This window comes from Lissotriton helveticus, chromosome 6 (assembly GCF_964261635.1).
Source record: "Lissotriton helveticus chromosome 6, aLisHel1.1, whole genome shotgun sequence".
Taxonomy (NCBI): domain Eukaryota; kingdom Metazoa; phylum Chordata; class Amphibia; order Caudata; family Salamandridae; genus Lissotriton; species Lissotriton helveticus.
Window position 1 is genome coordinate 1,548,614,269 of NC_136067.1, and position 25,886 is coordinate 1,548,640,154.

General features: G+C 44.1%; 1 protein-coding gene across 5 annotated transcripts in view; it reads left to right on the top strand.

Annotated features, from left to right (window-relative positions):
• RALGAPA2 (Ral GTPase activating protein catalytic subunit alpha 2) overlaps nt 1–25,886 on the top strand; it is a 1,907,250-nt gene that overhangs the window by 1,319,357 nt on the left and 562,007 nt on the right. For all 5 annotated transcript variants that reach the window (XM_078649331.1, XM_078649327.1, XM_078649328.1 and 2 more), the window contains one exon: nt 22,328–22,486. In XM_078649331.1, coding sequence (XP_078505457.1) covers nt 22,328–22,486 — 159 coding nt within the window. The remainder of the gene's footprint in view (nt 1–22,327; nt 22,487–25,886) is intronic.

The window sequence follows — 25,886 nt, forward strand, 5'->3', positions numbered from 1 at the left end:
TTTATTACTGGGATGGTCAGGAGGGGTGACTCCCTTTCGTCCTGGTGCACGAGGCACGACGCCTCCAGCAATGCACTTATCGCACCCAAAGACTGAGGGAGAACAGTTTACCTTCAGCTGCTCTCAGTAACTTAAATGAACTGGGACTTGACAACTACTGAAGAATAACACGTGATCACAGCTTGTGTTCTGACAGAGGAAAGAAAATGGCGTCTTTATGGTTCTAGGCCTGCTCCATTAGTATGGAACATAACTAAAAATAAACCCTTTCCTACCCGCTAAAACATGTATGGGTTATGTTGTGCACATATTAAGCAGCAAGGATATATAGATCCATCATGTTAACACAATGTGTATATGTCCGATACCCCCCGTGTATGCAAAATCTAATTTTTATCCCTCGGAGGAATATTTTCTGGACTTATATAGTCCAGGGAGAGATCCAGAAGAGGTTTTGCAACCAGATTAGAGCGGTCTGGTAGCAGATTTAAAACATGACTTCACGGTCTCGTCAGTGAAAAGCATGATAAAATATCTGCATTTAACAAGAGCAACTGGTCCAGACAACCTCCCTGCTCTGATAATCAAAATCCAGATGGACTGGTGGGCAGAATTTTTTGCCAAGATGTTCCGAGTTATTCTAGATACTGGGAGGTTCCCTAGCTACTGGAAAGGGGCAATAATGAGGCCCATACACAAGAAAGGCGATATGCAAACCCCAAAAAACTATGGATTAATTAATTTGATAGATATTGGGGAGAAGATGTTCGCAAAAATAGTTTTAGGTAAACTAAAAAATTGGGCTGACCAGAATTCAGTTGTACCGGTAGAACAGGGGGGGATTCAAAGAAGGTAATTCCACTGTAGACCACTGTTTCGCCCTCTGGGCACTTGCCCGGAAATGGATAGAACAAAAGGGGAAAATGTATTGTTGCTTCGTTGACTTCCGGGCAGCCTTTGATTTAGTGGACCGTAAGAGCTTATTGGAGTGCTTGATAAAGTATGATATACTAGTAGGCCTACTGGCCATTCTAAAAGAACTACATAGAGGGAACTGTGCCCAAGTAATTAAGGACACTCAAGGGGCATTGACACAGAAAATAGGAAATGGGCTAAGACAGGGTTGCGTCCTGGCCCCCCTCCTCTTTTCAATTTTTCTATCAGATCTACCAGCAGTACTGGAAGTAGAGAGAAGCGCAAGCCCCAGAATGAGCGGCAGGAAAGTAGCAAGCCTTCTATATGCTGATGACCTGGTGATAATCGACCAAACGGAACTTGGGATACAAAGGAAATTAGATGCTTTTCGAGTCTACTGTGAAGCTAAACTTTTAGTTGTAAATATGGATAAAACGAAGATGTTATGTTTTGTAAAGAGTGACAAAAATTTTAGCTGGTATTTAGGTTAAACAAAATTAGAAATCTTAAAAGAATATAAATACCTGGGCCTTTGGTTTGAAAGCTCCCTAAAATGGTGTACCGACCTGAAAGCCCAAAAAGCAAAAGCTTTTTCTTCCATCTGTGGCTGAAAAAATTCAATAAGGACTATGGAGACATGTCGCATAAACCAATGTTAAAAGCTTATGAAGTTATGATCCCGCCCCATGTACTGTATGGGGCAGAAGTCCTCCATCTAAGTGGTAAAGGAGGGTGGGATCGGGAGGAAGGTAAGGCCCTAAAAATACTATTGTCCCTACCAAGCTCAGCAATAATACAGGCAATTTGAATAGAGACAGGAACAATAGCATGGAATAGCCAGGTCCAAATGTCCTGGGCAAGATTCTGGAAACGTCAAAATCCAGGGGGAGGATAGAAAGTCTCACATTAGGGTAGTGAGGAAATCCGGCAAAGGGCGAAGGAAGCGAGAAGGAAAATTCAGGCTATAACTGGAAGCTTAAATGTGAGTTCAAATCAGAACCCCCTGGATGTAGATTTTACCAAGAGCTTGCTCAGGTTCCAAGGCATGGAGCAGTAAAGGAATCACGACCTAGAATGCCTGAGAAAGAAAAAATCCGTCCAATGCATGATAAATTGTGGGAGAATGTAGCATGGTACCCATATTTAGAAACTCTGCCAAATCATGGGCTTAAGTCCGAAATCCTGAAGATACGAATTGGTACTAACCCATGGCTAATGGAGGGTAAAATAAAAGCAGAAACGCTATATCCCGATGGAACATGCAAATGTGGGCTTGGGACTAAGTCTGAAACCTTGCACATATTGTTAGATTGCCTTATGGTTTTAGACTTGAGATAACTGTTTTTACGCCCAGTATTCTTAAAATACGGAATAAGGTCACAAGCCCAAGCTATCGTGCTATTGATAGAAATGACAAGTCTTGATATTGCTATTGCACTAGGAAACTATATGAAAGGCATAAATTGTTTTGCAAGGGAAAAACTTAAGCAAGGGCAGTGATTTATTTACCCTTAAAACCACCCTACTCAGTGTATATAAACATCTAAGCCCAATGATAGCTATAGATCTAATGGTTTTAAACTATTGGTAAGGAGGAATGATGTGGATAAAGTACCCCTTTTAAAATTAGGGTCTAAAGGTACCATTGTTTAATTATGTTTTATGCTATTTTAAATGATTTAACTGTGTTTATAAAATTGGAAACGTAGCGGCTGCTAGGGGTGAAGGTGGATACGGATTTATTACATATGTATTAAGCTAAGGAAATTGTGTGGTTTTATATGCTAATGAGTTTTTGTATGGTTTTATGTATTTATAAGATCCTTGGAGTTTAAAGACTATGGTCTAAATAAACAGAGTTCTCTCTCTCTCTCTCTCACACACTGAAGCAATGCTTCCTTCTTCCGTCGAATTGCTGCTGTGTTACAGGGGGATCCTCTGGTTAAATGTATTTTAGGTGAAGTGCCAGAGCTGCACAGGTAGAGCCTCACTAGGGCAACACAGCCATTCCCTTGCGTGCCTGAGAATATTGGAGGAAAGTCATGTGAGATGTAAAGCTGGTGATGGATGAACCTGGAGAAACCAAGCATGGAGAAAAGCAGAAGCCACCTGTTGTCACACTCACTACAAGAAGCCACAACCGTCACTGGGGAATAAAGAGTTTTTTTAAGTGGATTAGTGAGGATCGCCAACACGTGGCTCGTAAATTTCAGATACAAAATCAAAGATTATGTAAACGCAGCACACTCTGCGCCCTGTTTTCAGCTGTGACTTTACCTGTCATACTCAGAACGCACTAGTGGTGTGACTAAAATATAATCTAACTAGTAAAATTAGAGGCACAACCTAATTCAATATTTTGAAGCTTAATATCTCAGGAAGATATCCCATCGGCTGGTATGCGCGTAATATATGTTCAATGGCGTTTTGAAGGATTCAGGGTGACTGAGCCTCGGACATATTGCAAAAAGAGCAAGACGCCTGTTAGATTACATGTAGCGCCAAATGTTTGTACGCGGGAAGGAGGTGTGATTCACCAACACTATGTATAGGTAGCACTGGAATGGTACCTAGACATGCAAGAACCAATCCAAGTAAAAGAAAACCCACAACACAGCACATCCTCCTACAACAACTATCAACTATGAAAAACATATACATATATTTTGTCTATCTGTGGGAACATGTAAGATATCCTCAACTAAATACAACCTGAACCGTTCACTTAGGCAGGCATTAATTAGACGGAATAAAACTCTTCCTGCCACTGTACCGTGGTACTCTATAACTGTACTGGAGCAAGCAGTCCCCCGAACCTTACCAACATGCCTTCTGCCATACCTGCTGTCTCATTAGTCAGAACCTGCAGATTCGCTTGTTCATGCTGCTTAATTCGTTATCATGGTTGTTCACCAGTATCCTGTGGCTGCAGGGTCCCCCTTTGAGCACCACAATGTCTAAGGGTTTACTCTACTGAAACTGGTAATCATTTACAGCTCTGGCTGGCTCTAGAATGTTCCTCACACGAAAGAAGTTAGCACTTATAGCGTTCACACACGGAACAAATTCATACGCCTCTCAGACACACGTGTCCTGTGTTGTGAGTGCCTTATTTAACATGTCTTGCCAGTAAGGGTGGGACCTCGTGCAAAATAAACACAAATTAAATTAAAGTGGAGTTTAGTCACCAGGAATCTTTATAGGGAACCACTTCTGACCACGGCATTCACACCCTACATTCTTACAAGTGCCTAGAGGAGAGTTATTTTGCAGCGTGTGCTCTGCATATTAAACAGATTTACCGTTTATTCAGTTTCATATTCTGAAGTGCAACGTAAATATATATGGGGGTGGGGTGATAGAGTCCCCTGCGGGGTCAGTTCACGTAAATCAGACAAATTTATGAAACATACCATGCAGGGCATTTTAATGGCAGTGCCCCGGTGGAAAAAGCCCAGCTGTAGCGGTCCTCAGCGAGCTACCTTTCTTTACCTTTTGCTGCTCGTGGAATTAGTATCATTAATTGTCCTCAATCTCTAGCTGAAAGGCTCCTATCTTGGAACAAGATCCATCGAAGCCCCACCATCCTGTATCCTTTCTTCTCATTCCAACTAAATGACAGTGAACAGCTTCAAAAAATTCTGCTCCTCAATACCGAATTGATGTAGTCGATATTCTGTTTTGACTCTGGCCAAACTTTTTTTTATTTTGTTTTTTTTATCCTAAGCCTAGCTGCCTCCCTCCCCACGTTGAACTCTTGCTCCTTCGCTACAGAAATTTGTTAGCTTTTGCAAGATTTGATTTTAGCCTCTAATGTAACTGCTGTAGGGGCTTGCGAAGTGGGGCCAGAGCTGTGCTATTGGATTTGCCCAATTCATTTGACTCTAGGACTATAATTGCCCTTATGTCTTGCAAGGCCTCTCTTGCCCGAGGCTGGCCAGCAGCAGAAACACAAATTGGCAGCGGTACAGTACGAGTGAAAGGGAATGAAAGGCACACATTATCAGTCTCCAGGCACCGCTGCTCTGGCAGGAAGTTTCTTGGTTAATTTACAAATAAAACTTCGACTTTAGGATGAGCGCACTGTCGGCGGAACAATGGGGATGTCAGGCCCGACTGTTGCTTAAGTAGGAGCAGCAGCCGGGCCTACTCGAGAGCAGGAATTCTTCAATCAAATAGACGACTCCTCGTTGGAGCCAGCTGGCCGTGTAATGCAATTAGCGGGGAAAGGAGGTCAGCCCATTAGGTGTGCACCATGGCCAGTGTCACCAGTGGCGTGCCGCCTGGCAGGCATTCCGCGCGCGAGCTGAGGGGAGCGCGCGCCCAGAGCCAGCGGTGGGGCGGACGCGGCGCGCGCCTGGCCTCGCGAACACAGAGTGCTTGTGGCGCGTACAAAATGAGCCATTGTTCCGGCCCCGGCAGCCAGTGCGCTCTGGAGCGCGTGCTGGAGCGGTTGGAGGCAGGCTGGACGATTAATGGTACGGGAGTTCAAAGCCAGGGTTACAAATTGAAATGCCAGGCTCCATTTATATTTCAAGTGTGATCGACTGCGCTCTTCCCGAGTGTCTGAAATGTATGTTTGCACCGTGCTGAATTTATGGATATGTGCTCTACCCGCATCTTGTAGACACAATGACCTCTACATCTTATGCCTGTATGCCAGTGACCTAATTCCTCCTTAATGGATGCGGGGTGAATACATTTCAATGTATGAAATGTCCTCCATCAATACTGGGACTGAGTGATTCTCTTTAATGAAAACATGTGCCTACATGCATCGAACTAAGTTAAGCAACCAATTTCATTTTAATATTTAAGTGTGTAGTTTTGCACCATAATCTCTTGCACTGAAGAAAAACTAGGAAACATAATATGTTCACCGTGTCCTGCCTGAGAAGTCTGGTAAATGTTGATAGAGCAATTTGTTGTGCTCCAGTTCAGCTTTTTCAACCCTTGATGTCCCTTGCCTTCTCTCTAATGCAAATCCATTACCAACATCCGTATAAATGGAGGATTTTCTGTAAATATTCTCAAAATAGGGATTGGATTATATGCAGTCTAAAAAATCCAGAATATTTGAAGGATAAAAAGTTCAATTTAAAACACCCGAGTAAGGCACTTGTGCAAGTATTTGGGAGCCGGATTGTCCAATTGCCTGGAGCTGTACAGATGAATTCTCACACAGTTCATATGCATTTGGAAGCACTGGAAAAGAAGGTCTCCTTCTCCTTTAGAGGCCTCCATGTGCTACTTAAATATAACAAGTCTTAATTAGTAGTTGTCAAGATGAACATCTCACATTGAAAACTACATTTTTGGGGCATCCAAAGTTGAGCTCTCTGGATTTAGAATTTCATGTTCATTCCCTTCGGGGCAGGGTACACACAGTAGGCCTCTATATTGTTCTGTAATGTACAATGCCTAACAGTGCTTGAAATGGAAAAACAGAAGTGCAGGTACTCTGTTCCAGAGTATCTGCTTCTTTCTGAGAAGTGCTGGTACTCTCCAATTAGAAGTATAGCATTTCTCTTGAGAAGTGCAGGTACTTTCCCTCTTAGAATAAAAAAGTGCTGGTACTCCGTACCGGACAGTACCGGCCCATTTAAAGCACTGGTGCTTAATATTTAAAAGACCACGTTCTGAGGTCATGCCTCTTTCATCCAACATAAACACTCCCCACCCCTTTATCTCATTCTTGAACATTCTTTTTCATTCCTTCTTTCTCTCTCTGTGATTGTTTTGCCACCTTTCTCTTTCCTCCTTTTGTGTTTTTCTTTCTCTCCTTCTAGGTCGAAGTTTGAATAAGAAAAATAAGTTCCAGTCCCCAAAAACGAGTGCTGGTTGGCCCCATCTGCAACCACCAGCTCAGATTAAGCACTAGTCATTTAGTGCAGTGCCCCACATAAATGCATTCTCAGTTGTGCAATAGACACTACGTTCTCCAAAAAAGAAATGGACAGCAGATTACAGATTGCAAGCAGGGCCTAGGATCGATGTCTGATGGCAAATAGGAGGTTACCCAATAAATGCCCTCTACTGGTAGCAATCAGGATCATGATTTGACAACTGACAGAGAGGCAGTGCTGCAATGTGGATGCCACAAGCCATCTTCAAACAGCCTGCAACTGATAGAATACCGTTCCCTTCTGGTTCATATAGATTTGTGAAGATGACTCCCTCCCCTCTTAAATTCACTAAATGTACATAAATAACCTTGAGTAGGACGTCAAGTAATGCTTTATGGTCCATGTGACCCCGTGGTACGTATAGGTTTTCTCACATCTCTCTAGTGATAGTGTATAGTTGTGCCACATGACTGATATGGATATTGTTCTGCAACAGTTTTTAGTGAAAATGCTTTTGAAAAATTATACTTGCATCTCAGAAACGATATATTTAAATGTCTAAATAATTTAGGCGAGAAGTGATGTAATGTTTGGATGTCTGAGAACCAAAACAAATAAATGTTGTTGGTTTTAAGTAGTGGTAACATTGAAAAGGGGTGTAAACTTAGAAAGAAAAATAAAAAACAGTGTATCAAACTTATAGTAGATTTAAAAGCGAATAACTACTTTTAGCATTACCATCTGAAGATTATTACATATCTGTGAAAATTAAACGTATACAGATAAAAGAACAGCAGTGAACAAAGAAATATGGACAACATTCTTTTTGGCAAGTAGATCTCTTTGAATGCCTTCATCCTACTAGGAGATACTTTTTGGGTGTTCCAGAAGTGCATAAATGCTCAGGATCTCTATTCTTCTGACCTTTTTAGATCTCGGCTAGCGTAGGCTGCCCACATGCGCAGTCTCGCTTGCGAGATCTTATGTTTTAGGGTAGATTTCACTAGCGAGGTTAAGCCCCGTCCCTCTTTTCCATTGGCTAGCGTCACCGTTTAGGGTAAACGGTGGCCAGCCATTGGTAAAGAGCGTCCTGTGTCGTACACTTTTCTCTTTGGAGTCCGTCCCACTTGGACTGACTTCCCCGACTTACTGCTGGCGTAAAAGGTTTGTTATCTTCTTTATGGGTCCAAACAGATGGCCCCATAAAGAATATATTAAACCTTTTACGCCAGCAGGAAGTCATTTTAGGTGCCTTTCTGCGTCTTGCCTCCGGTGTCCGGCTGCTCCCAATTGCTCCCGCCTACTCCAGCTGTTCTGCCCGCCCAAACACCCCAGCTGCTCCTTCCTGAACCCCCACCCGTAGTTAGCATCCTCGTGCGCAAGTCTTCTGCCGGCGATTGCGGTGAGCCGTGCCCGCCGTGATGCTAAGATCCGGGAGCTCACCAGTGTCTGGCCACCTCCAGTGTGCTTGGCTACCTCTCTTCTCCTACCGCTACGGTGCCAGTCGGTGCCTCATCATGTTCGGGTGGTATCTGGTATAACAATTATTTGGGCTAAATCCTATATTTTCCCACTCACCCTGGCCATAATATTTGCCTGCTTCAGCTGCAGAGGTGCGCTCGAGGCTTATGGGAGCCTCTGCCGACCCGCCGCACACCGCTCTACGGCACCATGACAGGTGGCCACGGCTGGTAGGATGTTTGCAGGGAATGTTAATAGTAAGTTTTTCAACCTATGGAGGCTATTTATGACAATTATGGCCAGACAAGTCTATTTCAGCGCTGGGGGGTGGAAGGTGTGGTTGTGTGGGGTAGGTGCTGCGCTGCTTTTCGGAACTTAAACTCAGAACATACTGCACTTTTTTTGGGATTCAGACCGCCCTCGGCCGAGCATTGACGCCGAGGGCTGGGATCTGACTTTGGCGGCCATCTTGGGGGTAGGACTCGCCGCCCTCGCGCTCTAGCAGCGCTATAAAAGGGAAATTCAATGTTTGCTTAGTGATTACCACCTGATTCAACCTTTTCCCTCCTGAGGCGGAAGCCGGGAGGTCTCCATTCTATTCTGGCACCTTTTAATTCTGTGTGTTGTGACCTGTCTGATTAGACATTTTTATACTGTGCATTTTTGACTCGCGCTTTGCGCTTGAATAATAAGCGCTTGTGTTGAGCCAGAGACTTCCCAGCGCTCCTAGGCGCTTCGTTTACTCCCTCACCCTTTCTTTGGGATTCAGACCGCCCTCGGCCGAGCATTGACGCCGAGGGCTGGGATCTGACTTTGGCGGCCATCTTGGGGGTAGGACTCGCCGCCCTCGCGCTCTAGCATCGCTATAAAAGGGAAATTCAATGTTTGCTTAGTGATTACCACCTGATTCGACCTTTTCCCTCCTGAGGCGGAAGCCGGGAGGTCTCCATTCTATTCTGGCACCTTTTAATTCTGTGTGTTGTGACCTGTCTGATTAGACATTTTTATACTGTGCATTTTTGACTCGCGCTTTGCGCTTGAATAATAAGCGCTTGTGTTGAGCCAGAGACTTCCCAGCGCTCCTAGGCGCTTCGTTTGCTCCCTCACCCTTTCTTTGGGATTCAGACCGCCCTCGGCCGAGCATTGATGCCGAGGGCTGGGATCTGACTTTGGCGGCCATCTTGGGGGTAGGACTCGCCGCCCTCGCGCTCTAGCAGCGCTATAAAAAGCACGCATCTTTCTCCGCGCAGCGGACGCGTACTGCGGACGCGCCGGACCTGCGCCAGAGTCCTGCCCGTCTGCGCCCGTCCGCGTTCCGGAGGCGTACGGCGTGGCAGATTGTCTCTCCCCCCACACATTGTACCGCCGTGGTATTATGCTATCTTACTCGTCCCAGGAGCTCCGCTCTCTTAATAAACCTGCCGATCTCTGTCATGCGGTATTTCCTGGCCGGTATAAGGGTAAGCGTAAATGTCCGGGCTGTAATTGGCATCTCACAAGCGTCCACCCACCCATTTCTAGCAGGGAGGAGCGAAATGTTAAACATCCCTGCTTACTCCTTAACACCAGATCAGTCCACAGACATGCCCAGGAGATCTTTGATCTGCTGGATACTGAAAAACCTGCCTGTCTGATGTTGACTGAGACATGGCTGAGTGAGTCCTCACACCCCGACATTGTATCCGCTATACCCCCTGAGTATAATATCTTCAGGCAAGACAGAGGGAAGGGCAGAGGGGGGGCGTGGCTCTCGTGGTGAAAAAAACCTATACGTGTTCTGTCATTCACACGGAGGTCATCACGGGCACCGAATCCCTTGCTTTTTCCTTATCCCTGTCACCCCAACAATCTCTCAAGGGGCTCTTAGTGTACAGACCTCCTGGTCCTGCAGGATCCTTTTTTGAGGAACTTCAGTCTGTTATTTCTACACTAGCCTTAAGAGCTGAGCACTGTGTACTGGCTGGAGATTTCAATTTCCATATGGAAGATTGCTCCAACCCGGACACCATCAAGATGATCGATATTACGGCCTCTTTGGGCTTGCTCCCTTATCTTTCTGGACCTACCCATGATAAAGGCCACACATTAGACCAGGTTTTTTCTACTCTCCCGGTTGAGGTGACCGCTCTCCTGCCAGTATTATGGTCCGACCATCGACTAGCCCATTTTCTAATACTAGGCACTGAGAAACCAGCAGCTATTGCTATGAGACAGCAGGGATGTGCCTTTAGGGCATTTCATCGGGTGACCCCGGATCTGTTAGCCCAGGCCCTCCTGAACCATCCCATCTCCTTCACCGGTGACCTGGATAACGATCTTGAAATCCTGCAGACCTGGCTCTTAGATAGACTGAATGAGCTTGCTCCTGTGCTGCCTCCTCGAACTCCCATGAAACGGATTTCGGCACCATGGTTTACTGAAGTGTTGGCACACTCCCGTAGGCAGTGCAAAGTTGCCGAACGGACATGGAGGGCCCAGTATGATGCCGAGGCGAAGCTGACCTACAGATCTATGATTAAATCTTACCATAGACAAGTATTCCAGGAAAAAAAATGCTACTTCGCCAGGAGAATCGAGGAAGCAGCAAACTCCTGCAAGGAGATTTTCTCGATTGTCAGAGAATTTACAACCTTGCGCTCTAACTCAGCACAGGAATCTCCGTCTGAGACCTGGGCTGCCACTATAGCTAATTTTCTTACTACAAAAATCAGGCAGATACAGGATTCTTTCCCCACTAGACCGAGGGTCGATTCTATGACCTTTTTCGAGGGACCAGCTTATCCACTCTCTTCTGGTCCTGTATTGGCGTTTTTTCCGCCTCTTACGATATCTTCGTCGTTATCTCTTATGACGAATCTCAAATCCGGATCGCCATGTGACCCCTGCCCGGCTAAATTTTTAGCTAAAATGGCAGCTATTGTAAACCCTCTAGCCAACCCTATCCTGAATCTTTTCCTGAGTAAGGGAGCTATTCCGCAGATATGGAAGCAGGCTATGGTTATCCCTCTTCTCAAAAAACCGAGCCTTGCCCCTGCCAACTATAGGCCCATATCGCTCCTTCCGGCCCTTACTAAAATCCTTGAGAAGCATGTACACGGCGTGCTCTCCAATTTTTTGGAGTCCAATGAGCTATTGCATGCTTCTCAATCAGGCTTCCGCCCCAATTTAAGCACAGAAACAGCGCTATTGGAGGTTTCGGAAGTCGTTAAAGAGACGCTGGATGTTGGAGGCAGAGTGATGCTAGTCATGTTGGACTTGTCGGCGGCCTTCGACACCGTCCCCCACGAGGATCTCCTCGTAAGACTCCACGACATCGGTCTGAGGGGGACGGTGCTCAGTTGGTTTCGCTCTTTTCTAGCCAACCGCCGACAAACGGTCTGGGTCTCCCCTGGATCCGCTGAGATGTCGCCTTTGGGAGTCGGAGTTCCTCAGGGCTCGGTATTGAGCCCCACTCTATTTAACATCTTTATGACCCCTTTGGCGGCATTGGCGGAGTCCTTCGGGGCCCAGATCGTTTCATACGCCGATGACACCCAGCTTCTCTTTACCTGCCGGAAGGGTGAAGAATTTGATGGTGAAAGTATCCGGGATTGCCTTGGGGCTGTTTTCAATTGGTTCCAATTGAACAGCCTCAAGTGCAACTCAGACAAATCGGAGATACTTTTCTTCGGTTGTCCATCTGTTCCGAATTGGCACGGGTGGTGGCCCGCCGACATGTTCCCCCCAGCTCATCCATCCCAGTCAGCCAAGAACCTGGGAGTTAAAATTGATAATGGGTTGACACTTAAACCCCAGGTGCTGGCTCTTACTGGAACATGTTTTGGCATCCTCAAGATGCTCTGGAAGTTCTTTCCGTTACTTTCGGAGGAACATAGAAGAACAACAGTTCAGGCCCTCATTGGATCCAGATTGGATTATGCTAACATCTTATACCTTGGCCTCCCGGAGTACCTCCTACAACGCCTACAGGTGGCCCAGAATGCTGCCGCGCGAGCCATCTTCGGCCTTCATAGGCGAGCCAGTGCCTCGAGCTTATTGCAAGTTCTTCATTGGCTCCCCATCCGGAAGCGGATAATATTCAAGGCTATGACGCTGGCCCACAAAGCCATGCATGCCACGGGAGCTCAATACTTGCAAAGGAGGATGGCTTTTTTACCATCCAGCACGATCCTTGAGATCGGAGTCCCTTTCGTTTGCGGTAGTTCCCCGAATAAAAAAAGCCCGCATTGGAGGACGGTCATTTAGGCTGTTGGCCCCTCAGCTGTGGAACTCCCTACCTCTGACCCTGCGTTCTACGCCTAACTTATTAGCGTTCAGGAAGGGTTTAAAGACCTGGCTCTTTACCTGTTAGAGACTACCCGCCTTGTTCTAGGATTTGCGACTGCTGGTCTCTATTTTCATTGTTATGTTTTGTCTGCTCCTTTCTAGGTCTGATAGTACAAAGCGCCGGGACACTCCTTTGAGTAGCCGTGCGCTATAGAAGCCCTATAATAACATAACATAACTTTTAACAGCTCGAATCCACTGCAAAGTAATCTGGCGCAGCATGCAGGGTTCCAAAGACCATGAAGATAGTAGTCGTTGTCTTTTGTTGCCAAAGTAACTTTATCCAGATGTACTTTTTGGAACGCTGTTGAGTGGAACTGTTTTCCCTGAGACTACCAATGCATTTCTGCTTCTTCAGTTTCTTGAATGTGGTTTGAGTTTTAAGCCTATGGAGTGAAGGGAACTCTGTTTGCAATTTACACCTCCCTAATGACTCAATAACATAAATCAATAATAACTGCCAGGCTTTTTAGATTGACGGTTTTTCAAAGCATTATTCAAATAGGTGTCGACATTACTCCGTTTACCTACCTCCAAAGGATGAAAGACCGAATTGGCCATGCCGCGATTCCAATAAGTGGCATGCAGCTCGCAGCAGATGTCAGCTGCTGGTGTTTAATTTACTGAGTGTTCATGTCAGAGTTTGCTATGGTCCTGCCACTATACATCTGCTATTCATTCATAGATGTCCTTTTAATTGACGATGCACCCATGCACACCAGGATGCAGGCTACGCCAGCTCATGATGCACGAAGCACTATTTGTTTTCTGGGGCTGTTTGTGGCATATTGCTTTTGTGTTCTGCTTGCGTATCTATGTATTTTTAAAGTGCTGTAAAGAACACACATGTCGGATGGTTGGTGAACTGAAAGGCAGCCAAAATATTTCTGCTCGGCGGTGGGGGGTCTACCGCGGGGCTAGCGGTGTCCCCGGTACTGCTCGGCAGCGGCGCTGGTTTCTGGATGTGACGCTGTGCCCGCAGTGCTGGCGGTGTCCTCGGTGCTGCTCGGCGCTGGTTGCTGGACGTGGCGCTGTGCCGGGTGGGCTCCTGTACACGCAAGAAGATCGGCTTGCTAAAGGCGCCATTACACAGTCATTATTACAGCCCCGGAGGCCAAAGTCGACGTAGGACGCTTTCCCTCCCCAAACCCCCCTAACACCCGCCGATGTGGAAAACAACTCCGCTGGTCGGTGACTACAATTGGGACCGGTTTTCCTCGATTGGGGCTGCCATTGAGACGCAGTGAGGTGCTCTCCCCCACTGGTACCACCGGGCTTATCGGCATTTGGCACACTGGCTGGCTCTGTGTGTGTGTGGCTCTGTGTGTGTGGCTCTGTGTGTGTGGCTCTGTGTGTGTGTGTGTGGCTCTGTGTGTGTGGCTCTGTGTGTGTGTGTGTGGGGGGGGGCTCTGTGTGTGTTTGGCTCCCTGTGTGTGTGTGGCTCTGTGTGTGTGTGTGTGGCTCTGTGTGTGTGGCTATGTTTCTGTGTGTGTGGCTATGTGTCTGTGTGTGTGGCTAAGTGTCTGTGTGGCTGTGTGTGTGTGTGTGTGGCTCTGTGTGTGTTGCTCTGTGTGTGTGTGTTGCTCTGTGTGTGTGGCTCTGTGAGTGTGTGTGGCTCTGTGAGTGTGTGTGGCTCTGTGTGTGTGTGTGACTCTGTGCGTGTGGCTGTGTGTGTGTGTGTGTGTGTGTGTGTGTGCGCAAATGCAATGGGTCTTGGATTTGCGAGAGATTAAGCTATTGGCTTTGTAAATGGCAATGCCATTTATTTATCTGTTTTCAAAACCAACCCATAAATAAAAAGTTTATAGGTGAGACCTATTGCATTGTAAATGCTTGTTGACCAAGGAGGGAGGTTATTTTTTGAGCTGTTGGCAAAGGCATACCATCAAGGCATGCCATCACAGGGCTAAAATGGGTTTTAGCGGACCTTGCTAATTTGGAAGAGCCCTCGTTTTAATTCTTACATGGCAAATGTTTTGAAAGTAATTAATGCTTACTTTGAGTGAACTCAGTTTTCCTGGCTGGCAACCCCCGCTCAGTCATTAGTAGTTAAGATGGCCCATAGCAAGTGGAAAGGATTGCCCTCCTTCCATTACCCAACGAGGAGTGTCAAAATCCAGAAAGCCTATAATGGTTTACTAGAAATGAAGTCTTGTGCTGTGCTAGAGCAACATAGCTGCAGCGATGGTAAGATTAATTATCTACCAGCGATATATTTGGCCCATTGCTGCAAGTTAGAATTTGTCACTTCAAAACAGGGGTACTGCTGATCTACTACGGCCTACAAAGCTGTCAGAGCTATGCAGCCCTTCTTACAATGCCACCTTCATGCAGTTCCTCATCCACCAGGAAACAGAAGTTATGGGGCACGTTCAGCTGCACTCAACTGACACCCAAATGTCAAAAATAAATCTGGCCTCCTGTTTTTTAGAGAAGATTATGTATCTAAACTCTAATGGGATTGAAGCAGGCCTTCCCATGTGAGTAAGTGTGTATTTTAATTTTTATTTTTTTAAATTACCGGGGAGTGTGCAACACTCATGACATGGTTGCCTCCTATATTAAAAAGTACACATTTATGGATCGGGCCAGCTTGTGTCCAAATGACTACTAAAGGTATATCTGGAAACGTTTCCTAGAGGTGCAGATGCCATATTTGAAGCTATAGAATTTGTTCCTAATGCACAATCACCACTGCTCTAGTCTCTCAATTTTTTACCAGCCAAGCTAGGTCAATCACTCGCCTTGTGCCATTTAGGGTCTGTACAATTATATTAATATATTTTGTTGCAAAGGTTTAAGTTGCTAAAGCTGACCAGAGTCTTGATGGTAGTGAAGAAAGCTTAGTCAGTTAAGTGCTCGCTGCTGACACCTTAGTGTAGGTTGATAGTCACCGTTCAGACAGGACCAACTAAACATTTCATCCTTCATTGGTATATAAACTCAGTACCAATATGTTTTGTAATAGACATTTAGGGCCAGATGGGTGACGCATTTTACCGGTCATTTTGCGAGTCAGTAACCTATTGCCGCCCCACAAAATACTGTTTGTGATCTTCTATTATGAAGGGGCATACCAAGGGCTTCCCTCCGTAATAGCAAGTCGCACTGGTATGTAGGAATGTTTTGCGACCGTGAATGCGGTCGCAAAACATTCGCCGTTTACCACCAATTTTAAATCGGTGGGAAGACATTTACAAACGGGAAGGGGTCCATTAGGGACCTCTTCACCTCTGTGAATGGGGCCCCAACCTTTCTTCAGAGCAGGCAGTGGCCCACTCTGAAATGAAAAGCATCTAGTTTTCCTTTACAAAAAACAGGCTGCATAAAAAAACTGCTTTATTTAAAATGCAGTCACAATCATGCTGGTCTGCTTACCCCAGCAGGTCACCATCCTCGTGACTGCCGACCATTCCTAATGGGTCGCAAATTGTGACATGCCTCATGAATATTAATGAGTCAGGTCACTTGCGACCCATTTGGGAATCTTAAACAGTCTCTCAGGCACTTTTGTACATTAGATTTTGCAACTCGCAATTTGCGAGTATCTAAAATCTGGCACTAAGTTACAGTGCTATTAAATGTCTCACTTGTGTTAACAACTGCTACATAAAAGAGTAGTTATTATTCTTTATTATTGGACCAACAATTAAATTAGTTGTGTTTTTTGGCCCGCACTTTTGAAGCGATCTAAAGCACCCCAACCAAAAGACCATGGCTTTTATGCTGGATGTTGGTCTTCCCTTCCTGGCTCCTGTCAAGATTTCCTCTGTCAATCAATCAATCAGGGAAATGTAAGAGCACTACTCACCCGCGAGGGCCTCAAGGCGCTGGGGGGGGGCGGGGTCTGCAGTTCCGTTCAATCAAAGAGCAGGTTTTGAGGGCCTTCTTGAAGGCGTACGGAAAGGGTGCGCGTCTGATGTCGATCAGGAACTTGTTCGAGGCCTTGGCTGCAATGTAGGAGAAAGCTCTCCCTCCTGTTCTTGTTCTGCGTATACGTTGGGTTATCGCGAGGGCGTGGTTGGCGGATCAGAGGTTTTTCTTTGGTGTGTGGAAGGTGATTCTCTCGTTGAGGTATTGGGGTCCTGTGTTCTGGACGTATTTGTAGGCGTGGGTGAGTACTTTGAAGGTACTTTGACTCTTCTCGACGAGGAGCCAGTGAAGGTTCCGTAGGTGTTGGCTGATGTGTTCGTAGCGGGGGAGGGTGATGACGAGTCTGGCTGAGATGTTCTGTATCGTCTGGAGCTTACGGAGTAGAGACTTGTTGATGCCGGCACAGAGAACGTTCCGATAGGCGAGCCTGCTGGTTATGAGGGCGTGGGTGAACGTCTTCCTTGACTTGGGGTGGAAGACATTTGAAAGGCTTGCGGAGGGTGTTGAAACAGCTGGAGGTGATGGCCTTGACCTGGCGGTTCATGGAGATAAAATGCAGATCCTTGTTTGGTGATGGACTAATCTGAAAATCTTTTTCAGAACAGCTCTACAGAGTTTCACTGAGGTTTCAGAAACTATCATGTCAGGATTTTTGTCAGTTTACCCAGTAATTGTTGATTGCTTTCTAGAGGATAGAGTCCATTGGGGCAATCTTGGATACATCAAACTTAATTGAATCCTGCATTTATAGACAAACCCTGCCTTCCGAGACATAGGATACAACTAATGCTTTCTTCTTGCATTGTCTTGGTAGTGCTTAGAGGGACCTCTGGAAATAAACCCCTATTTCGATGTTTTTAATAGAACCAAACTTTGGATCAAACAAATTTAACAGCAACATTACTGTCCTGACGCCAGTATGTCTGTCGCAGGACATATCATTCTTATTTTTTTGGGTTGCTATATTTGAGATCGCTTTATCCCACCCTCCCACCCTTCTTTGGTGCCCTGTATACCTTCCAATCAGGAGTTTTTTTGCAACAGCCGTGCTTTTGCTAGAGGGTGCACATGTATTGATTAATTACCTATTCAATATTTACATATTTGCCAATGCCTAGGTGTGTGAAGACCACAGCCTTCAGTGCCAAATGCATAATAAGATCCAGGTTCTGCTAGGTCGCCAAGTCTCCGGTCCAGGCACGGCCCCTGTTTCTGGTTATCTTTGCTGTGAGGCTAGATACAATTCTTCATATCAAACTGTACTGTAAGGAGTTCAGTTTCATGTATGCTACTGGCTACAGTTTCCCTCCGTTCCAACAAAGGTGCTGAGTAGCTACATTGCAGCCGTTGTTGTCAAGAATGCCAGACAGCTATTATATATTTAGGTGAGATTGCCCAAGATATGACCACAGAAGTTTTAATTCGTTAGATTATATTTACATGAGTAATTTTTTGCACGGAAATGACTGGTCATGTTAAAAAGCTCATTGTAAGTATTGGTTTGTGTATACAAGGTGTCTTAATACATTAATCAGAAGTGCACATGACACAAAGACTGGGCCTGTAGGGCACTGCCTCCAAGAGAACTATATTCTAGAGACTAAAATACTTCTTTCCCAGTACTGAAAGCAGAACATCTGTAAGAAGAAACTGTATTTTTTATCTTTCACTAATATAATTAAGGCTTATCAACACATTTTCTGTGTCTTTTAAAAAATGGAAACCCATTCAGTGGCAGTTGCCTGGTGTTTGTGGGACAAAAACATGTGCTTACGGATGTTAGCTGTTTGTCAAGTTACAGCATGAGTGTATTCGGTCACATTTAATTCTCAGTTATTGGATCCCATGACTCACTTCATTTCTCTTTTAAGGTCTCGCCTAGGCAGCGCTTGTGCTGTCTCTTTGAGACATGCTGTATTCATGATATGGGCATTAAGCTCCGCCCACTTTCCGCCCTTCTTTTTAATTAGCTGCTGTTACTGTCCAATGTAAATGGTGGCATATTATTGGTCAATAGGCTTAATAGTCTCTCCTTACTAACGCCTTTTCTCTTGTTGTATCTCCCATGAGGACTGGCCCTCTTACTGTGTTGTTACTCTGTATATTTTATTTACAGTCTGTGAGCACTATTTTGTTAAATGACTTTCTTCTATTGCTGGCACTACATGCAACCACTTTTTTTTTTAAGTTGCTCGGCAGCGCTTTACCTTATATTATGCTTTTTGCTTTAAGAATGCCTGCCGCGCTATTAAAGCTGCTCACACCATATTATATTCTTTAAAGCCCCGTGGTTTTAAGACGCGTTTTGTGTTATTTTTTTTATAAGCGTGAGGCATGCTTTAGGTTAAATAATGGCTGCTGCGCATTTCTTTTATAATGCACGGCTTGCCCAAATCAATCCACTCAGTCAACAATGGCACCGGCGACTTGCAACCCTTCATCCCCATCCCGCCTCCAAGCGCCACCACTTAGGTAACAAAGTCAGCAATGGTGCCGGCTTCTGGCAGCCTGTTATCCCCGTACCGCCCCCGGGTGCCACACTTTAAGTTTCATGAAAAACAACAACGGATTTGGTTGTACTGATTCTTATTTTATGACTCAAATCTTCTAGGCGCCAATAAACAAAATACTGTCTGCCTACACGCAATTCCATCATTTATGTACTGACCCATAGTCATTCATTGTTTTAGTGTGGTCAACTATTTCTTTGGTTTGTGGTATAATGCATATAATTGTTTGATATGAGATATGTGAAAACAAATTGCAGTTTTGAAAAATAAAAAAATATATATTTTCGAATGAATTTCGAGTAGGCAGACAGTATTTTGTTTATTGGTGCCTAGACGATTTGAGTCACAAAATTAGAATCAGTACAGGCAGAACTGTTGTTGTTTTTTCATGATTCAAGGCTCAGCCTTGCTGATTAGAGCCAGACCCTGTGTTGTTAGATACACTTTAAGTTTCAGCATAGCGCCTGCTTTAATATTAAACAACTTGGGCACCGCACTTTATGTTGCAGCACAGCACCTGCAACTTGTAAAACGACAAGCGTACAAGTCCGAGGACACACTGTCTCGTCTCTGAGTCAGGTACATTATTCCTTGCATGTGCACTCAGCTTTACATGGGCATTCTGCTTTATAAATTAATTTGGAAATGCAGGCATATCCGCAATAACGAAGACCATTTTTTTAAAAATAAATAATGCACGAGGACTGCTTTCATAGGTTTATTTATTTAAATTCTGTTCAGTTGTCACACGTAATATATATATTTTTTTAACTCCTGAAACATTCATTCCTGCCTCTCCCACTCCCCCGTACTGCATGACTTTACATTAGCTTCAGGAGGAGACTGCTTTTAGTGCATACCATAAAACGTGCAAGGGTGCTGCGCTTCTGTTTCAGGAAGGCGCCCGCTTTCATCAAATGTGGCAGCCTGCACTCCCATTCTCTGTGGGGCTTGCCCACTCCCTCCATCTTCCGCTGCCCGTATTTCCTTGCCCTCTCCTGCCCTCCTCCCACTGTCCCTGTTGTGTCTCCATGCCCCCACACGTCCCTGTTGCCAAGCCCCATATGCAATAGCAAACAAGCATTTCCAGTGCAATAGGTCTCGCATTACTGAAAGTTTGAGCTATTGGCGTTGCATTATTATTTGCAACGCCAGTAGCTCAAATTTTCAGTAATGTTAGACCTATTGTATTCCAAATGCTTGTTGTTCGTGGCCATACCTCAGAATTTGAATTACAATAATGATAGTTCTTCAACAGTAATGTAGATGTTTGCGGTGTACAGTATCATACGTTACTAAATGACGAAGGAAATGGTTAATTTGAAGTCGTTAATTTGTAACAATAGTCTTGTTAGTTTGACCTCTATGCATCCAAGATAGTATGCTGTTTACAAAAATGCCAGTGCAACAAGTTGTTTAAAGAAGCATTTGGACAGTGTTTTGGAGAATGGCTGGAAGAGGGCATTGGCAAACATGATGACCTTTTAATCCTGTTGTCCCACTTATTTCCAAGGTTACTGTGCATAAAAAAATTAGCAATGGTAAAATTATATGCCCCGGTTCACAAAATCAGGATTGCTAACCTTTTATCTTTGCAAAACACGTGTATTAATGAAAAAAATCCAGCAAAATGACACGCAGTTGCAGGTTTTGGGTTAGAGTCATGTTTGTCAGTGTCCATTGGAAAGTTTGCTTGCAAAAGTAGGGGAACATTCAGGAATACATAGGCTAGTGCATAGTCTCATAAACCCTGCTGGTAGTTTACAAACCTGGAAGGAAGCACACTCCATTTACGTCTGCCAAAGGCATCTGTAAATGCCCTTACAGAGAAGGACAGGGGATGCTAGAACCCCATATTTAAACTGGACTTTCTCCGTGGTCATTTTATTCCTGTGTTGAAACAATAAAACAAGCATATGCAAAGCAGTTAGGTATATAGTAATTGTTAATTTGTTGTATTCATTGTAGAACTAGAAGGACCTTCAGTTATATTTGCATTTAGTTGTACAATATGTTTGAATTGTAATAGACGCTTATCTGAAATAATAAATAATTGAACTGTAAAACTTTTCAAGTGAATTGTTGAAGCAAATTAAGTTGTATGTTTTTTATTAAGTAATGATACAGTATGCGTATTTTTAGTTTAGTAATACAAATATTGTAGCTATACTGGAATAAGAGAGTATGTTAGTAGTAGAAAAGTGTGTTACTGGAAATGTGTTACCAGTTTTTCATATGTTTTAATTATTTTCTGAAGTATGTTGATGTTGATAAATCTGTAGATTAATTTTAGTGTAAATGTTTTTAGGTAGAGGATGAGTCCTGTGAGAGAAGAAAGAATAGTTTGTTAATGGAATTATCTTTGATTTTCGTTGTTGTTATTGTTATTATTGATGATGACGATGGTACTAAATGCCCCTTTGCTGGAAAAACGGCATTAACAGTGTTACTGTTTTCCCTCAAGAGTGTTAAGGAAATGAGTTAGAAGTTGAAGGTTGTGTTATTAGTGGTGAAAGTAAAAGCCATACACAGCAGAATATTGCTTAGTATACGTTTGAGAAAGAGTCATGATGTTCGTTGCCTCTTTAAGAAAACCTATGTTCACACTTATTTGTTTTATGAACAAAAACGCATTAAAACCAACATATTATCAACACAGTAAAATAAATACAAATGAACAGACCATGTTCATTGGGAAACAGCAACCATTGTGCCTTTGATGGACTAAGTTATCTAAGCAGCAGGCACTGCCTAAATGAAAAAGCAATTAATCAAATATTAAAAAATTGTTATGTCAGCAAGGTAAATAATCAAAGAACTCACTGGCTTTGAATTACGAGTTACAGTTACATGAGACGTTGCAACTGCATTTTAAAACCCAATGAGAACACAAATAGGACAGTAACATAGCCTTGATGGACAGCCTGTGTAAACTATAAAGTGCACATCAAAGCAATTGGCCGAAGCGGGGGGATGTCTGACGTAAAGTCTGCAAGGTCTTTTTACTTTGAGGTTTTCCAGGCAGCTAGAAATAGCTGTAGCCAAGCCCAAAAAAAATTACATGTGCAGATGTGTAAAATGAGTGCATAATGCTCTGCATGGCAGAAGTTCTGCATGAAAAATGCACTTGGAAATCTACAGGTAATGTTCATTTACAGGAGAATTTCTAGAATTGTGTGAATCCCTTGAAAGTTTGAAATTTGCTCTATGCCTAGGCTCAAACTGATAATAGCAATTTTTTGACTTTCAAATCCAGGAGGTTTTATTCAGGCATAAATATTATTTATTTCCATCACAACAAAGAATTGATTGATCTGATAAGCATTGTTTCAGTTTGTAAGCCATGCTCAGTAAAACATTGTGATCAGTCTTATTGGAGTAAATTTGTCATTGCAGCTTCGTCACTTGGGTAATGATGAAATTCACATTGTATGGTCTGAACACACCAGAAACTATCGTCGGGGAATTATACCCACAGATTTTGGGGATGTTCTGATTATCATCTATCCCACGAAGAACCGCATGTACTTCATAGAGATCATGAAGAAACCTGAGGTGAGCTTTATTTGATATGTTTAGTCTGTCTTTTGAACTGTTTTCCAAAAGGTACACTCTTTGATATTTTGAAATACTACATTTTAAGGTATGCTTTTGTTTAAAAAAATTGTAACCGTTCATTAAATATGATTTACGTGTATATTTGTGTAGATTTACAAGGGTGCCTACTGTAGAAGTTTATATAGAATAGGACATTATTGACCTAAACTGGGTGTTTTAAATCTATTTAATATTACAAAACAGCGAACTATTCTGGGTTCCAAAATATCTACACTTCAATTTCAATACAGATGTGCCTGGCGAGTAAGCAACCTTTATAATATTGCAGTTCTCTGCTAGTAAACATTGACACTTAACACTATTTATATCAATTTCTTCAGTCATCAGTTTTGCAACATGCTCAGGTAATGACCTCCGACCTCTCATCTTCTCCTTAGACCTTGGTTGTTCAGTCTGAATTTTTTTTAAGCCCCTGCTTGTTTGATCTCTTTTCACTCACCCTTACATCTACACGTCTGCATGACCCACTCACTATCTATTGTCACATGCTTGAACGATCAGTCAGCATCCAGATCTCTAGCAGAAACAAGACACCAAGCTGTACTCACATTGGCTGCTCCCACTGTTAAACAATTATTGGTAAAGCAAATAGTTCTGATTTTAATGTGATGTGCTAAAACATGCAGCATTAGCATATTTGAGCAAGACGGCAGCGAGAGCTGGCAGGAGCAGACAAGTAGGGCTATAGTTGTAAAGATGCCCCTCATGTAGTTCATACAAGCACTGGAGTGGAAGTGGAAGGTTACATTCATGTAGCCAGTAACTGCATGAGCTGAAAGATAAATACTGAACTCCAAGATGTGATTTACAAAGTTTACAGCTAATGGCTAAGAGACTGGTCGTAGAAAGCCTTGGTTTAAATGGGTGGGCCCAAAGTCCATTCTATGTAAACTGTTAGCAGTTGGTCGGTTTGACAGCTGTGCTGTAAAACCCAGACCTAAAAACCTCCACTGTAAAAGAAAACGAGCCTTTTCCTGAAGCGGACCAAATATTTGGAGTGTCTTCCCAGGACACACCAGAGGGACCCTGACAATCCCCTCCTTCAAGGTGGACCTCAAATAGCATGCCTTCCTTTTGACTTTCCTTAAGTGCATGCTGAATGTCTCTCTCACCTGTTTCACTTTACTGTATTTCTCCTGCAAATAGCTATATCCCCACTAATACTTTGCCACCTCGCTATCTTTGAAGGCGCTCTGCCACCCAGTGCCATGGTCTTGATGCCCACTACCATAACAACTGTAGTACATACATATATATGCTTAAAGTTGGCCCATTTTAACGTTATGCGTACAGCATACTGCCAGCCAGATTAAACAAACTCGCTGAGCTGAAAGTGTCAAAGCGATAGGTGCAGGGTGGCTCGTACCGCCATCCACTACGGAAGTGACGATGTACCACCAACGTGGAAAGCGTGGAGCGCGCCTATCTGCTGATGGCAGGCAGCCGCCCTTGTGTACCTTGTTCAGAGTGTCACGGGCCCCAACGAGGAGCCCCGCATGACAAATGCAGTGTTATCCCTGCGTTTAAAACATAAAGCCATTACAACGGGACACAAAGAAGCCAGACATTTCCAGGGCAAGTGCGGCTGACCTTTTGTTCACCAGCCAGTGACCCGAGGCTGAATGGAGGAGGCTAGCGAAGGGAGAAGCCTCTTGTTTGGCTCCAGTCCCCGGCATTTAAATTGCATTCCCTAATCAAATGAAAAGCCTGTCCTCTCTATCGGGTTACAGAATCCATGGCAACATTTAGCCTTGTATATACATAATGTTAGCCTTTTTGTATGCATTGGAGTTAGGACACCTGGAGCAATGTTAACGTGAACGATTTAGCATTAATGGCTTAATTATGTAAGAATTTCTTATCAGATAGCTGCTACTTTTGTTACAATGCTCCAGCGTGTATTGTTTTCATTTTTTATCTCCCGCGCTTGGCAACCAGGCAAACATTCACAGTTTTTTTTCGCCTTGATTAATTAAGCAATATAATTATCAGGAGCTGTGATACAGCTTTCGCCAACAAAGCTCCAGAGGGGGAGAACAATAGGAAGTCTGTCAGTATGAATGCATTCCACGCGCCACAGATGCACGAGGATATCCGAAACAATGAGAGAAAATGCTGCCTGCAAGCGAGCACAAAGCATGCAGCTCTCAGCACGCACATATCGCCAGAGACATACCGCCGGCTCCCTGGGACACAGATGCCTCGTTAGACAGCGGCCGTCCGATAGGATTCATTTGCAGTCATTTGGTGCATTACTTTAGAGACTGACTGACGTTTTTGGATTGAAGAGACGGCTGTAAATTCATCTGCTTTCAAATGTACCCCACAGATCACATGTGCAAGAACCGATAGAATTATTCTATACTCTGACGGCCCTGTTCTTGCGGTTTTGCATTTAAAGGTCGAATGTTCATGGTTTCTAGTTTTTACAAAAGTAATACATTTTCTATTGGATTCTTCTCCCTGCAGATTCCTCATCTCTTGACTATCCCAGCTGCCAGAATAAACCTGGAAACTTTAAATAGCTCTTTCAAGCCCTGGTTCTGTATGGTTGCCAGATACGACGTCACAGTGGCGTCACTGAAGCCATATAGTGCCCACTTCGGCACTCTTATGTCAGTACCTTTTTTGCTTTCCAAGCCTGACATGGATTCATAACTCTCCTTCTTGCTTTGGGATAGTTACTCTTACAAAAAGTTTGGTGCAGTGCTAGAGATGGCTCCTCCCAAATGTTGACCTCCCAGGATATTTTTAGGTTTCGCTGAGGGAACGCGCATGCGTTCTCAGCGAGACTTAAGTAAGGGCTCTCAAAAATGCATGCAAAGGCGGATTGCCTACAGTGCATGTGTGCGGGCTCGTGCACATCGCACACCATTTGGCACCATGTGAGCCTCGGCATCAGACTTCAAAGGAATCCGCTCCTCCGCCCCGCCACACAATGCCGTGAGCTTGTTAAAGGAGCCACTCCTCCTGCAAGCTCTTAAACACAAGGAATCCGCTCCCCCGCCACGCAATGCCGAGAGCTTGTTGCAATTTCCTCTGTCCCTGTTATTATTAGCTTAATTCCACAAAGCCAGTCTCGTCCACAAGTAATACACTTTATGTAATTGCAGCTCCTTCTCACGTTTCCCTCTGTCCCTGTTATTATTAGATTAAGCATTTACTTAAGGTCCAGAAAACTCTACTTCTGTTTTAAAAAGAAAAAATGTTTTTGAATTCCTTATTGGACATCTCTGTTTCGGTCTGTGCTTTTGATTGCTACGAACAGCCTATTTTGCTTTGAAAAACTTCACCCATATGTGCAACTGCATTGACGCCACATTTGCCTTTCCTCGCG